The sequence below is a fragment of the Podarcis raffonei genome, chromosome 3 (genome assembly GCF_027172205.1).
Source record: "Podarcis raffonei isolate rPodRaf1 chromosome 3, rPodRaf1.pri, whole genome shotgun sequence".
In the NCBI taxonomy this organism is placed as follows: Eukaryota; Metazoa; Chordata; class Lepidosauria; order Squamata; family Lacertidae; genus Podarcis; species Podarcis raffonei.
The window spans coordinates 123,041,311-123,056,909 of NC_070604.1; the positions used below are offsets into that span (position 1 = coordinate 123,041,311).

The 15,599-nt window shown below is 51.3% G+C and overlaps 1 protein-coding gene and 1 long non-coding RNA gene across 2 annotated transcripts in view; one reads left to right on the top strand and one right to left on the bottom strand.

Moving 5' to 3' along the window:
* The window catches only part of CLU (clusterin), a 34,911-nt gene extending 28,208 nt beyond the window's left edge, over window positions 1–6,703 (bottom strand). The window contains exon 1 of the mRNA XM_053383876.1: window positions 6,618–6,703. Within this exon, the coding sequence (XP_053239851.1) occupies window positions 6,618–6,668 (51 nt within the window). The 5' untranslated portion in view covers window positions 6,669–6,703. The remainder of the gene's footprint in view (window positions 1–6,617) is intronic.
* The window catches only part of LOC128411520 (uncharacterized), a 215,355-nt gene that overhangs the window by 1,432 nt on the left and 198,324 nt on the right, over window positions 1–15,599 (top strand). The window lies entirely within an intron of this gene.

The following is a 15,599-nucleotide window of genomic DNA, read 5'->3' on the forward strand; positions in this document are numbered from 1 at the left end:
ACCAGATGCCCTAAGGCAAACCCTGCAAGCAGGATTCGAACACAAGAGCAACTCTCCTCTGCTGCGGTTTCCAGTGAAATAAATATTTTGATGCTCCCTTTAAAAGCGTCCCAGCCTTGTAGGGAGGACCGGACCCTCGGGGAGAGCACTTTTGCGGAGGCTCTGCACCGGTTGGGAAATATAGTACAGTACAGGAAGTGGGTGCACAACCTTTCAGAAGACATTCAGAAGCCTCGCTGCCTCTGACTGTGGGGGAACGGCAGAGCCGTGATGGCTAGTAGCCCTGGACAGCAATCTTCTAATAAATAATAATAATAAATTTTATTTATACCCCGCCCTCTCCAGAAAGAGCTGGGCTCAGGTGGCTAACAACAGTAAAAATTACAGTAATAACATAATGGGGGGGGCAATTTAAAATACAGGTTAAAATGCAATTTAAAATGCAGCCTCATTTTAAAAGTAGTCCATAAATCAAAACCATAAGGGGAGGGAAACATAAGGGTCAGACTGAGTCCAAACCAAAGGCCAGGCAGAACAGCTCTGTCTTGCAGGCCCTGCGGAAAGATGTCAAGTCCCACAGGGCCCTGGTCTCTTGGGACAGAGCGTTCCACCACATCGGGGCCAGTACTGAAAAGGCCCTGGCCCTAGTTGAGACCAATCTTGCAACCTTGGACCTCCAAAATATTGTCATTTGTGGACCTTAAGGTCCTCCACGGGGCATACCAGGAGAGGAGGTCCCGGAGGAACGTGGGTCCCAGGCCACATAGGCCACATAGGGCGAGGTCAAGCTGTTGCAAGGTTGCAGCAATTTGACCTTACCCCAAAGGCGCTGCTGGACAGCTGCATCCATAAGACACACCTGACCATAAGACGCACCTAGTTTTTAGAGGGGGACTGCAAGGGAAAAAATATTCTTTAAAGGGAGCGCTGAGCAGAGCCTGTATGCATCCCAGGCTCTGCTCAGCGCTCCCTTTCACGAGCCACGTGGAGCGTGTGTGCGGCGCTTGCAGGCTTTTCCCGAGGAGGGAGAAGGGACTGACGGGCTGCCCTTCTCCCTCCTCGGGGAAAAGCCCCCATGAGCCGCACACACGCTCCACGCGGCTCTTTAAAGGGAGCGCTGAGCAGAGCCTCCTGCCTGCATTCGCTCCATAAGACACACACACACATTTCCCTTTACTTTTTAGGAGGGGAAAAGTGTGTCCTATAGAGCGAAAAATACGGTGCCTCTATGAATGTGTCTTGTCCTCTTTTAAAGCATCTTTCGGAATTGGTTGGTGCCTTTTAGTCAAAATGGCAGTGGAAGGAAACTGGTCCAACAAGTGAGATCTCAGCACCTGCTTTGTCTCTGTCTTTATTCTCTGGGACCAACGAGGCATCAAAACGAGCGAGAGACAGAGAAGGGCAGAGAAAGGGGGCTGTGAATGCCAGCAAAGTTGGACGGCTGCCCTTCTGCCCAGGCTGCAAAACAAAAGAAGCACGGAAACAGCTCTGGGACAAAGTAAATTCCTCCCAGAGATAAGGCGCCAGACAGGGAAGAGGAGGAGGAGGGAATTGTTCCTGCACTTGAAACAAAAAATAAAAACAGAGAAAGAGAGAGAGAACCCTCTTGATTCAAGCCCTGAGCCCTTGATTGTGCAAACAGACCATAATGATCTTCCATGCCCTTCAAACACACACAGCTGCCCACACCACCTCTCCAATTCCAGGGCCTGGATGAAAAACACGGAACGGTGTCGGCTGCGTTTCACAGCGGCCGGCATTTCACGCGCGGAAGCCAGCCACACAAATCTGCCGGGATCACGTTCCACAAACTGGCTGCGCATCGCTGGCCCTCTCTCCAACCAGATTGCATCTCAAATGAGAAGAGCCAGCAGCGAAGCCCTGCCTGGAAGCCCTGCCAGGCCACAGTTGCTCAGTGATGGCAGAAATGCTCTCTGCACTGTTCTTCCCATGCTCCTGTGTTGATTTTTAGTGGGCCCTGGCAAATAATAATAATAATAATAATTTATTATTTATACCCCGCCCATCTGGCTGGGCTTCCCCAGCCACTCTGGGCGGCTTCCAACAAAATATTAAAATACGGTAATGCATCAAACATTAAAAGCTTCCCTAAACAGGGCTGCCTTCAGATGTCTTCTAAAAGTCTGGTAGTTGTTGTTCTCTTAGTGGGAGAACACTAAGCGGGAGGGCGTTCCACAGGGCGGGCGCCACCACTGAGAAGGCCCTCTGCCTGGTTCCCTGTAACTTGGCTTCTCTCAGCGAGGGAACCTCCAGAAGGCCCTCGGAGCTGGACCTCAAATAAAGTCTTATTTTCCAAATGATGGACTGTGATTGATTCTCAGTTAAATATCTGGCTAGTTCAGATGACAACCTTGAGCTAGGTTAAGAACTTTGAGTACTTAAAGAAGAAAAGTCACTTTTCCCAGGGACAATCCTAATTACTTTTTCTTTATGGTGACCATTCATAACATAGGGATATTCTTCACAACTGTGAGCACTGGGGCAAGCGAAGATGAGCAACGAAAACGAGCTACAGTGTTTTGCACTGCTCCTGCTCGGGCTGCACGGAAAAGGCATTTTGGTCCCTGAAATTCATTCTGATTGTGCGGATCAAATAGAACTGCTAGAGTTCCACAGGACATTGCATCAGTGTGTGAAAACAGCCCAGATTCAGTGATCCCCAGATGGTGGAGACGTTAGGCACCAATCCTGGCTCCCAGGCATCTTCACTTGGTTGCAAGTGGTTGATAGCCAGACATTCCGCTTTGGTGACTATAGCCTTGGTTTAAGGAGCATTTTGGCACCTAGCTTATACTTTAGTTTCTAACATCTAGTCCAACCCCCTGCAAGGCTGGAATCTTAGCTAAAGCATCCCTGACAGAGAGCCATCCAACCTTCGCTTAAAAACCTCCACCACCTTCCGAGGGAGTCTGTTCCACTGTCAAATGCCTCTTACATGATACCAGCTCTGCGATATGAACAAATCCTTCCATCCCAATAACAGGCACAATCTTTGTATTATTTGATAGCAATAAGCCATCCGCTGCGGCACTCTGAATACAGCAAGCGTTCCCTGTTTGCAGATATGACCGGCTCCTTTGCAGGGGAGAGAGGAGCAAATTTGGCCTGCCTTTATGAATACTCTTCCAGGAATCTTTTGAGATCTGGGTTAAAAAAACCCAAGCAAGTTTCTAGCTCTCATTAACGCAGAAGAATACGTTGCCTGCAAACTTGGGAGAACAGACGAAGGCCGAAAGCCTTTCAAGGCAAGACCCAGTGTCAAAATGAATGGGGCACCAATTCACGGGGGTGTGCAAGAGAGATATGATCACTATTGTCATCCCTCTAGATGACAATTTGACACTCTTCCCTGCTGGTCTTTGAGCACCAGAGCGCAGCTATCCGGTGCAATCGCATTTCAGAGCAGGAACAAAGCCCGTCGTGAGAGATCAAACGGAACCTGCCCCGGGTCTTGCACGTACGGGACATGTTGCCCCAAACACCTAAAAATCTGCAACAATTTTCCAGGCACAAGCGGGGGAGAGAGGGAGAGAAGGAATGGAAGTATCAAACGCTGCCACAAAGAACTACAATAGCAGACAAATGAAATGGCACGGCTGGTGGGTTGCAATTTGGCTGCAAAAGGCCTGGTTTAGAGCTCACTAGAACCTAAGAAGAGCCCTTTCTGGGAGATGATATATAATGAAATAAAAAAAAATGTTTAAAATAACTTTTGTTAAAAAACAAACAAACCCAGAAGCTTTTCTATTAGGAATTATAGGTACAGATGCTCCAAATGAGACCAGAAAAGACTTATGAACGCGACAACAGCCGCACAGATGCTACTAGCCCAGGGATGGGAAGAAGAAAGATTCCCTCCCAGGGAGGAATACCAAGCTGAGCTGATGGACTGTGCAGAGATGGCAAAGTTGACTGGAAAGCGAAAGAACCAAGAGGACCAAAACTTTTGAAAAGAGGGGGAAATTTATAATCTATTTAAGAGACCGTTGCAAGCAGATGAAAAGAGCAGGATTTTAATCTCACTTGGGATTGCTATAATTTTACAGTGGTACCTCGGGTTACATACGCTTCAGGTTACATACGCTTCAGGTTACACACTCCGCTAACCCAGAAATAGTGCTTCAGGTTAAGAACTTTGCTTCAGGATAAGAACAGAAATCGTGCTCCGGTGGCACAGCAGCAGCAGGAGGCCTCATTAGCTAAAGTGGTGCTTCAGGTTAAGAACAGTTTCAGGTTAAAAACAGACCTCCGGAACGGATTAAGTACTTAACCTGAAGTACAACTGTATGTTTGTAAAATAAAAAAAAAATGATTTCATTAAAAAAAGAACCGAAGGAGAGCCTGCGGGAACAGGTCACCCTCTTTTCAAGCCATCGAAACCTCCTGTGGCAGGGAGTTCCATAGTTTCTGCACTGAGTGAATCTGTCCTGAATCGTCTAACCTTCAGCTTCATTAAAGGTAAAGGTAAAGGGACCCCTGACCATTAGGTCCAGTCGTGGCCGACTCTGGGGTTGCGGTGCTCATCTCGCTTTACTGGCCGAGGGAGCCGGCGTACAGCTTCCGGGTCATGTGGCCAGCATGACTAAGTCGCTTCTGGCGAACCAGAGCAGTGCATGGAAACGCCGTTTACCTTCCCGCCGGAGCGGTACCTATTTATCTACTTGCACTTTGATGTGCTTTCGAACTGCTAGGTTGGCAGGAGCAGGGACCGAGCAACGGGAGCTCACCTCATCGCAGGGATTTGAACCGCCAACCTTCTGATCAGCAAGTCCTAGGCTCTGTGGTTTAACCCACAGCACCACCTGCGTCCACAAATTCTAGAGTTATGAGAGAGAAAGCAACGTCATCCTCTATCCACTTCCTCCATGCCAGGCATAATTTTTTATCCTCTTCCTCATAGCTGAAAGCTGTGGTGATACAGACTCCCTCGGAAGGCGGCGCACTCTCCATCGCGAGTTGGAGGGGACCTCAAAGGTCATCCAGACCAACCCGCTGCAAGGCAGGATTCTCAACTGTAGCATCCACGAGGCTGGAGGCTTTTAAGCAAAGGTTGGGTGGCCATCTGTAAAGGATGCTTTAGTTGTGATTCCCGCATTGCGGAGGGTTGAGCTGGATGACCTTTGGGGTTCCCTCCCTCCTCCAGAGTTCTGTTTCTGCTCGCCTTTTCTCTGAACTAAAAAGCCCCAAAGGCTGCAACTTGGGCGAGGAAAGAGGGCCCTGGAAAAGACTGGGGTGCCCTCTCTACTTCCTCTTGCGTTTTGGGGTGGTGCAGGGCTCGCACCCTCAAACTCCACCCCGCCCTCCCCTTCCTCGGTTTCCCCCATGTCGGCATCTAGACTGGCCAAGACCTGCACACTTCCTCCCTCTGCCAAAGCCCCAGATAGGAATTCAGGGGCATGTTTTGAACGGTCATGAGGACTAGAAACCTTGCCAGCAGAAAGCCCGCCGCTGATGCGTCAACAGCTCTCCGCCTTAGTGGCATTCCGGGGTCAGCAAAGCATTGTTTCCCAAAGGCAGCCACGGAGCCAGAAACTGCATCAGGACACCGTGCCCAGCCTCCCAAAGGAACACAGTGTACCTGGTCCGCTTAATCTGACCCAACTCGGCTGCGGTGACAAAGCCTTGCCCATCCTCAAGGCCGCGGGCGGATTCTGCATGGCAACGAGGGCGGGGCTCAGGATCTGCACTGACGGCCCCCCCTGCAGCCTCCCACATCTCCAGGGAGGGCAAGGAAATGCTCCCTTGTCTGAATTCCCAGAGGGATGCTGCCAGTCAGTGCAGGCAGTATAGGGAGAGGAGGGACAACGGTTTGACTCGGGGTAAGGAAGCTCCCAACTCCGTTCAGTATCAGGAAGCGAAACGCTCTTAATTGAAGGGGAAAGCACAAGGCCTGGGTTCTCACCACTATACAGCACTTCCCTCCAGCGTATCCCCTGGAGACTGCGTTCAGGAGCCAGGTTCCCAACCACTAGGCGACACAGCCTGCCCTCTTTCCCATCAATGTCTCGGGGGCGGACCCAGCCCATCCTCTCCCCCACACCCCACGCCGAGCACGCGCGCACAGACCAACCCACGCGCGTGCGCGCGCACAGACACACACACCCCCCTCTGACAACGCAAGACGTCCCAGCCCGAGTTCTCCCGCAAAGACCCGCTCCTTTCCCACCATCCCCAAAAAGGCCATTTTCTAACCGCGTCCTTGAGGGAAAGCGTTCACACGTGACGCGTGTGCCCGCGCAGGTCAGACTAGGGCTTTCCCCGCATCCACCTACACAGCAGATGTGCGGTGGTCGTTTCTTGAATCGACCACCCCTCCCGCCCCACTTGACCTACTCCGAAGCAGGTGCGCCCTGCAGAGCTCTCCCCTCCGGCTCCGCGCACGTGTGGATGCGCTGCTACGGAAAGGAAAAGGGGGTCCTGCCTTTGCAAATATTAAGTATCATCGCCTCCCCTCGCGCGCGCTTCCCAGCCCTTTGCAAACCCTGCCCGGCCTGCGCAGATATCCGCAGCCGCTGTTTGGAGGTTGGGAGCGCAAAATCCAGCCGACTTTGCGCGCTGCCTCCACTTTTCCTGCAAAGCCGCTGCTGCTGCATCACCTCTCGAGTCGCTCTGGCTCGTCCTCCTCGCCCGGTCGATCCGTGGCGCATTGGCCGCTCTGCGCTTTTATAGGCGGGCGCCTCCCCCCCTTCTCCCCCCCCCCCTCAGCTGCTCTGAGCTCATCGCAGACAGAAATCAACCTCCAGCCCCCCTCCCTCCCGCCCGCCCGGGATGGAGCTTGGGAAAGCAGCAAGCCAGAGCGCAGCTCCCCGACCTGCCGCCAGGGGTAGCTCCCGCTCCGTCGTCGACGGGGCGCCCCCCAAACCGGTTCTGGTTCCCCGAGACTCCCGCTGTTTGTTCTAGCATGGGGGGTCCCTTCGTAAAAGGGGAGCCAGAGCGACCCCCCCAGGCCTTGTCACCGTCCCCCATCACCGCAAAGCCCCTTTCTCCAAAGCGTTCTTTATGCACATGAAGAAGAAGAAGAAGAGTTTGGATTTGATATCCCGCTTTATCACTACCCTAAGGAGTCTCAAAGCCCACCGACGGCTACCGAGCTGCAGAGACTGAGGTCTGAGAGAAGGAGAGACCTGAGTACTTGCAGGAGGAGTGCTCGCCTTCGGGAGAAACAAGGAGGTGAGTCGCAGGGGGATCAGGACCAGCCGTTACCCGACAAAGATAAAAGGCTATCGGACCCCGCCCCAGGTTGCGGGAGCAACGTTGCTGCTTGCTGGAAGCTGCCTGAGATCCTGTGCCTGACCTTGCCTGGCTTCCTGCCTTGACTCTGTCGGACTGACTCCTCGTGGAGTCCCTGGATTCGGGACCGGACCTGGACCGCATGCCTCGGGTTAACTCCCAGGCCCAGCACACACATGTACAAATTTTGCTCTTCCACTGCAATGGCAAACACCCTCACATATTTCCCCGGCTCACGCATAGGTTGACCAAAGGAGAAGAAGATTAAGAAGGAGAAGGAGAAGAAGAAGAATTTGGATTTGATATCCCGCTTTATCGCTACCCGAAGGAGTCTCAAAGCGGCTCACATTCTCCTTTCCCTTCCTCCCCCACAACAAACACTCTGTCAGGTGAGTGGGGCTGAGAGACTTCAGAGAAGTGTGACTGGCCCAAGGTCACCCAGCAGCTGGCAGGTGGAGGAGCGGGGAAGCGAACCCAGTTCACCAGAGTGCGAGTCTACCGCACTTAACCACTACACCACACTGGCTCTCTGAATTATTGGTTGTTGTTGTTTAGTTGTTTAGTCGTGTCCGACTCTTCGTGACCCCCTGGACCAGAGCACACCAGGCACTCCTGTCTTCCACTGCCTCCCGCAGTTTGGTCAAATTCATGCTGGTAGCTTCGAGAACACTGTCCCACCATCTCGTCCTCTGTCGTCCCCTTCTCCTTGTGCCCTCCATCTTTCCCAACATCAGGGTCATTTCCAGGGAGTCTTCTCTTCTCATGAGGTGGCCAAAGTCTTGGAGCCTCAGCTTCAGGATCTGTCCTTTCAGTGAGCACTCAGGGCTGATTTCCTTCAGAATGGAGAGGTTGGATCTTCTTGCAGTCCACGGGACTCTCAAGAGTCTCCTCCAGCACCAGAATTCAAAAGCATCAATTCTTTGGCGATCAGCCTTTTTTATGGTCCAGCTCTCACTTCCATACATCACTACTGGGAAAACCATGGCTTTAACTATACGGACCTTTGTTGGCAAGGTGATGTCTCTGCTTTTTAAGATGCTGTCTAGGTTTGCCATCGCCTTTCTCCCAAGGAGCAGGTGTCTTTTAATTTCGTGACTGCTGTCACCATCTGCAGTGATCATGGAGCCCAAGAAAGTAAAATCTCTCACTGCCTCCATTTCTTCCCCATCTATTTGCCAGGAGGTGATGGGCCCAGTGGCCATGTTCTTAATTTTTTTGATGTTGAGCTTCAGACCATATTTTGCGCTCTCCTCTTTCGCCCTCATTAAAAGGTTCTTTAATTCCTCCTCACTTTCTGCCATCAAGGTTGTGTCATCTGCATATCTGAGGTTGTTGATATTTCTTCCGGCAATCTTAATTCCGGCTTGGGATTCATCCAGCCCAGCTTTTTGCATGATGAATTCTGCATATAAGTTAAATAACCAGGGAGACAATATACAGCCTTGTCATACTCCTTTCCCAATTTTGAACCAATCAGTTGTTCCATATCCAGTTCTACGTGTAGCCTCTTTTCCCATATAGAGATTTCTCAGGAGACAGATGAGGTGATAGAATCATGGAATTGTGCCGTTGGAAGGGACCCCGAGGATCATCCAGCCCAACCCCACGAGATGCAGGAATCTCAGTTGAAGCATCCTTGACAGATGGCCACCCAACCTCTGTTTAAAAACCTCCAAGGAAGGGAGACTGGACCACTGTCCAACAGTTCTGACTGTCAGAAAGTTTTTCCCAATGTTTAGTCTTGTCACTTGAAGCCATGGGTTCGAGTCCTACCCTCCAGGATAGGAGAAAACAAGCTTGTTCCCTCATCCTTTTGAAAGCCCTTGAGATATTTGAAGATGGCTACCATATCTCCTCTCAGTCTCCTCTTTTCCAGGCTAAACGTACCCAGCTCCTTCAACCGTTCCTCATCAGGCTTGACTTCTAGACTCTTGATCATCTTAATAATAATAATAACAATAACTTTTATTTATACCCCGCCCTCCCTGGGCTCAGGACGGCTAACACCAGTACAAGTTACAGTAAAAACATAATAGGGGGGGAAAGGGAAAAAACCATTTAAAATACAGGTTAAAATGCAATTTAAAATGCAGCCTCATTTTAAAAGTAGCCCATAGATCACATCAAGGGAGGGAGACATAAGGGTCAGACTGAGTCCAAACCAAAGGCCAGGTGGAACATCTTAGTTGCGCTCTTCGGGTTTGGTCTGCCAACCAGGTGCAAATCCTCCTAACGGTTGCCTCATCCAGCCCTCATTTTGCCTACTTCTCCACAAGAATATTGTGGGGGACTTTGTCAAAATCAATTTCGATAGGAGCTTTGCAACAGGTGGGACAGGGTTCTTACAATCTCCATCTTGCTTGTGTTATTTTTATTTATTAGATGTCCCCCTTGGGATCCATTCCAACTCTACAATTCTGTGATTACATTTATATACCATGTTTTTCTTCCAAGGAGCTCAGAGAGGTCTCCCCATTTCATCCTCGCAACAATAGTGTGAGGTAGGCCAGGCTAAGAGACAGGGACTGTCACAAAATCACCCAGTGAGCTTCATAGCTGAGTGGGGACTTGAACCCAGGTAAACTGCTCCCAAGTTGTTAAGGGCTTTATATACCATTAGTAACACTAATCGTAATGATAATAATAATACCATCTCCACAATAACCTGTGATAACCCAAAGAATCGGGTTGTGTGCGAGAGTCTGGGTCGGTTCAAAGGGACAGCAGCGGTTGTGACTACAGCAGCCGGGCAGCTGTGAGGATGCTGACATCTGCACATCCAGTGGTGGAAGTGAAACTGGGGCAGGGGGCTAAAAATAAAAGAAATGCTTGCTCAGCTGTGGCAACTGATCTCTTGCCAAATCACAAGATCTGTCTGGCTTTGGGGTTTGTCAGATCTGAGAGAGGGGACTTCTGCAGAAGGGGACACACATACACACCTTAGAAACCTCCCTGGATAGCATAAGATTCTAGAGTGGGGATAGACCCCAATGTGGGGATGTTCAGGGTGGCAGGAGAGGATATATTGTTTATTAATATCTTTCCTAACTTGCGTTAGCAAGTTCCTTTACTTAGCAGAGTTTACATTCCTGTGATGGCCTGGGATTTAGTCTCAGATGCTGAACCTGAGGGATCCCAGCCTGCACAGGATTCCCCGTCTCCAGAACCAGCTAAGCCAGGGCTAGGACATGAGCCTGAAGGGTCCTCACCTGTGCTGGATCCTCAGGTGCAGGCACCAGCTGAGTCTGCTCTGGCTCCTGAGGTGATGGAGGACCCATTGCCTGCAGGTGCTCCACTCTCAGCCCCGTCAGAGGAAGCGGAGCTTGCCTCTGGGTCCAGTAACCCTCCAGCCTCTCCTGAGCAGCAGAGGCTCAGGGCAGAGAGGCGGAGGGAACTATGTTCCTGCAGGAGGAGTGCTCGCCTCCAGGCCAGGAGAGGCGAGTCACCAGAGGATCGGGCCTGTCCTATGCCTCGGGGCAGATAAAAGCCGGCCAGCCCCAGTCCCAAGTTGCAGGAGCAACATTGTTAGTTGCTAGTTCCTGCCTGAACCCTGTCCTACTTTCCTGCCTGAGCTCCTGACCCACCCTGGCTCCCTGCCTGTCCCTGACTTCACCCGACTCCCTGCCCTGCACCCAGCTTCAGCTACTACCGACTGCCTGCACGTTGCACCTTTGACCACGGACCGGACTTGGACCTCGCCTCTCGGGTAACCCACGGGACCAGCACAATTCCCCTTTTTACATGCACAGCAGATAGCTGGTTGCAGGCTCGTGTGAGTCTCTCGCTGTTATACAATTCAGTCTGTCTCAGATTGTGTTATGTACTGAAGTTCTCACCCTGGGCCAGCAGGGGGATACTGTAGATAGTTTTCACTCAGGTCCACGTCAGTTATTTTAGGCGGGAAACCCTGGGTTGTTGTTGCTACAATGTTGACAGCCGGCTGCCTATAAAAGCAAGCCAGCTGAGCTGTTTGCTGTTCAGTTCTGTTCCAGCTTACAAAATAAAGAGCTGCTTTGGAGAAATCGCTGTGTTGTCTGCCATGTCTACCCACTATTCAACAGATTGAATTGTATAGTTCCTGGTAAGTTCCCTTGAATCCCTCTTAAAAGAATAAAGACGCGACAATCTTATTCAAAGTCAATAAAAAAGTTTACTCACATCAGTTCACAGTTGGATCCCTGAAAGCAGACTTACAGTGGTACCTCGCAAGACGAATGCCTCGCAAGACGGAAAACTCGCAAGAAGAAAGAGTTTTCCGTTTTTCGAGGTGCTTCGCCAGACGAATTTCCCTATGGGCTTGCTTCGCAAGAAGAAAGCCCATAGGGAAATCTCCGGGGACCTCTTTTAAAATGCTGGCGGTCGGGAGCAAAGACTTTCGCCCACCGCCGACCTTCAGAAGAGGTCCTGGACCTCTTCTGAAGGCCGGCGGGGGACAAAAGTCTTTGCTCCCGACCGCCTGCCTTCCTGGGATAGCGGAGAAGCGCAGCGCGTTTTTCCGCTATCCCGGACGGCTTTTGAAGGCAGGCGGGGGGGAAGCAAAGACTTTGGCCCCCCGCCGGCCTTCAGAAGAGGTCCTGGACCTCTTCTGAAGGCCGGCGGGGGGCAAAAGTCTTTGCTCCCCCCCACCTGCCTTCCCGGGACAGCGGAGACTTCTCTGCTGTCCCGGGGTGATCTTAAAATGCTGGCGGGCGGCAGCGAAACCTTCGCTGCCGACCCCCAGCATTTTAAAAGCCCCCGGGACAGCAGAGGCTTCGCTGCCGCCCGCCAGCATTTTAAAATCGCCCCGGGACAGCAGAGAAGTCTCCGCTGTCCCGGGGGCTTTTAAAATGCTGGCGGTCGGCAGCAAAGCCCTCCTGTCCCCGGAGCTTGCGGGGCGGGAGGTGGGGAGAAGGGCTTTTCTTCCCACCGCCAGCCTTCAGAACAGCCTTCTGAAGGCTGGCGGTGGGAAGAAAAGCCCTTGTCCCCCCCCCCCCAGCCTTCAGAAGAGGTCGGGGGACAGACTGTCCCCAGACCTGGTCTGAAGGCGGTTTCCATAGGAACGCATTGATTGATTTTCAATGCATTCCTATGGGAAACCGTGCTTCGCAAGACAAAAAACTCGCAAGAAGAAAAAACTCGCGGAACGAATTAATTTCGTCTTGCGAGGTACCACTGTAGTTACAAATATGTACATGTGGATCTACCCCATATGGGGGAATAATCCCAGTGCTGCTGCTAGCTGAGATCTAGCAGAGCAGTCCTAGCTAGAAGCCGCTCAAACAAAGGAGGTCAAAAAGAGAGAGGTGTGCTGCGTGACTCGTCCTTTTGTTACCTGGACAGGTAAGGTCACGCCCACCTTCTAGTCACATGCAAGGAAGGATGCTCCAGCCCAGGAGGAACAGGAAGTTTCAACTGGTTGGACCAAACATCCCCTTTCATGTCCACTCTAGGAAAACAAGGAATGTTATATTTGACTGCTCCCAGTGGATTATATCCCACACCCAAAGGGTTATCTCATACAACCCCTTGCAATGCGTCACTCTTAGGTGCACAGTGGGGCACCGCCAAAGACTGCCCTCTGGAGCCAGGGGCAGCTATTATTGTTGTGGGCACCCGTCTCTCTTGGCAGACAGTGGAGGAGTGTGCCGTCATGGGTAAAATCAAACAGTTGGAGCGTTTCTGCACCTGCTGTGGCTGTAGAGAGGGGACAGGAGAGACATGTTTCATTGCAGCCAGGGCAGATGAAGGCGTCCAGTTTCGCGACTGCAGATGCACTAGGGCGTTTCTTCTCTCACCACCCCTTCTCTCGTGTGTGTGTGTGCGTGTGTGTATCTCAGGAAGCAAATCCAAAAGACTGTAGCTATAGGACAGGATCACACTTCAAAACGACCTTGACAGATTAGAGAACTGGGCCAAAACAAACAAGATGAACTTTAACAGGGAGAAATGTAAAGTATTGCACTTGGGCAAAAAAAATGAGAGGCACAAATACAAGATGGGGACACCTGGCTTGAGAGCACTACATGTGAAAAGGATCTAGGAGTCTTGGTTGACCACAAACTTGACATGAGCCAACAGTGTGACGCGGCAGCTAAAAAAGCCAATGCAATTCTGGGCTGCATCAATAGGAGTATAGCATCTAGATCAAGGGAAGTAATAGTGCCACTGTATTCTGCTCTGGTCAGACCTCACCTGGAGTACTGTGTCCAGTTCTGGGCACCACAGTTCAAGAAGGACACTGACAAACTGGAACGTGTCCAGAGGAGGGCAACCAAAATGGTCAAAGGCCTGGAAACGATGCCTTATGAGGAACGGCTAAGGGAGCTGGGCATGTTTAGCCTGGAGAAGAGGAGGTTAAGGGGTGATATGATAGCCATGTTCAAATATATACAAGGATGTCACATAGAGGAGGGAGAAAGGTTGTTTTCTGCTGCTCCAGAGAAGCGGACACGGAGCAATGGATCCAAACTACAAGAAAGAAGATTCCACCTAAACATTAGGAAGAACTTCCTGACAGTAAGAGCTGTTTGACAGTGGAATTTGCTGCCAAGGGGTGTGGTGGAGTCTCCTTCTTTGGAGGTCTTTAAGCAGAGGCTTGACAACCATATGTCAGGAGTGTTCTGATGGTGTTTCCTGCTTGGCAGGGGGTTGGACTCGATGGCCCTTGTGGTCTCTTCCAACTCTATGATTCTATGATTCTAGGTGGGTCATTCGCACTACGGTGCACAAATAACTACAAAAACCAACCCGGTGCATGAAATTCAGTGAGTGAGACTCCCTCCTATGGTGGCAAGATGAACACAGGAAATGCTGGTGTGATCAGAGAGCAGGGCTTTTGGCCTAGCTGGGGCCATTCACAGAATCGTAGATTTGTAGGGCTGGAGGGGAACCCAACGGTCATGTAGTTCAGTCCCCTGAAATTGCAGCTGACAAGGTGGCTGAGATTCTGAGCTGCTGTGTGCTTGCTCAGCGCAGAGTAATCACCTGAAGGGGGGGGGAACCACAGAGGCTGGGGTTGTGGGGGGAGGAAGAAAAGAATGAGCAAGGTTGGGGGGGGCTTGAAAGTGAGTCTCCATTTCCTCATGGGCCTCTCTTCTGTCAGCAGAGGGCAGCAGCCCCAAGCGCTCAAGCCCTCTGTGGGAACGAGGGTCTCTTGCTAGCCTGTTACAAGAAAAATCACCAGGAGAGGACTGCAGCGACCGGGTCAGCCAAAGGGGGTCCAAAAAGTCTGGCTTCCTGTTCTCCCAGAGGGCAACCAGATGCCCATTATTAGAAGTAGAAGTACTTTATTGTCACTGTACCACTTGATAAAAGGTAAAGGGACCCCTGACCATTAGGTCCAGTTGTGGCCGACTCTGGGCTTGCGGCGCTCATCTCGCTTTATTGGCCGAGGGAGCCGGCGTACAGCTTCCGGGTCATGTGGGCAGCATGACTAAGCCGCTTCTGGCGAAACCAGAGCAGCACACGGAAACGCTGTTTACCTTCCCGCCGGAGCGGCACCTATTTATCTACTTGCACTTTGACGTGCTTTCAAACTGCTAGGTTGGCAGGAGCAGGGACTGAGCAGCAGGAGCTCACCCCGTCGTGGGGATTCAAACCGCCGACCTTCTGATCAGCAAGTCCTAGGCTCTGTGGTTTAACCCACAGTGCCACCTGCATCCCTCATACCACTTGTTTACAGTGAGATTAAACAAGCCCACCCCCACAATCTCTCTGTCCTGGTTACACTCTGTGTGCTGTCGTACAACCACCAACACTGAACGTCAGCTGCGATATTGCTGTCTTCCATTCAGCAGCTTCACAGCCCATGGGTAAAAACTGTTCTTTAACCTGTTGGTGCAACTTATCATGCTTCTATATCTCCTGTCCAAGGGCAGGAGATTAAAAAGGTGCTGGCCAGGGTGTGAGTCATCCCTGAGAATGTTCCTCGCTCTTCTGAGGCAACGGTCTCCTGTGATGACATCTAGCAGACTCAGGGGACAGCTCATAATATCCTGTGCTGTCTTCACCACCCAGAAGGCCCTCGGTGCTGGACCTCTGTGTCCGGGTAGAACGATGGGGGTGGAGACGCTCCTTCAGGTTTACTGGGCTGAGGCCATTTAGGGCTTTAAAGGTCAGCACCAACACTTTGAATTGTGCTTGGAAACGTACTCAGAGCCAATGAAGATCTTTCAAGACTGGTGTTATGTGGTCTCGGTGGCCGCTCCCAGTCACCAGTCTAGCTGCCGCATTCTGGATTAGTTGTAGTTTCCGGGTCACCTTCAAAGGTAGCCCCACACAGAGCGCATTGCAGTAGTCCAAGCGGGAGATAACTAGAGCATGCCCCACTCTGGCGAGACAGTCTGTATTGTATGGTCTTTTGTCCCAGA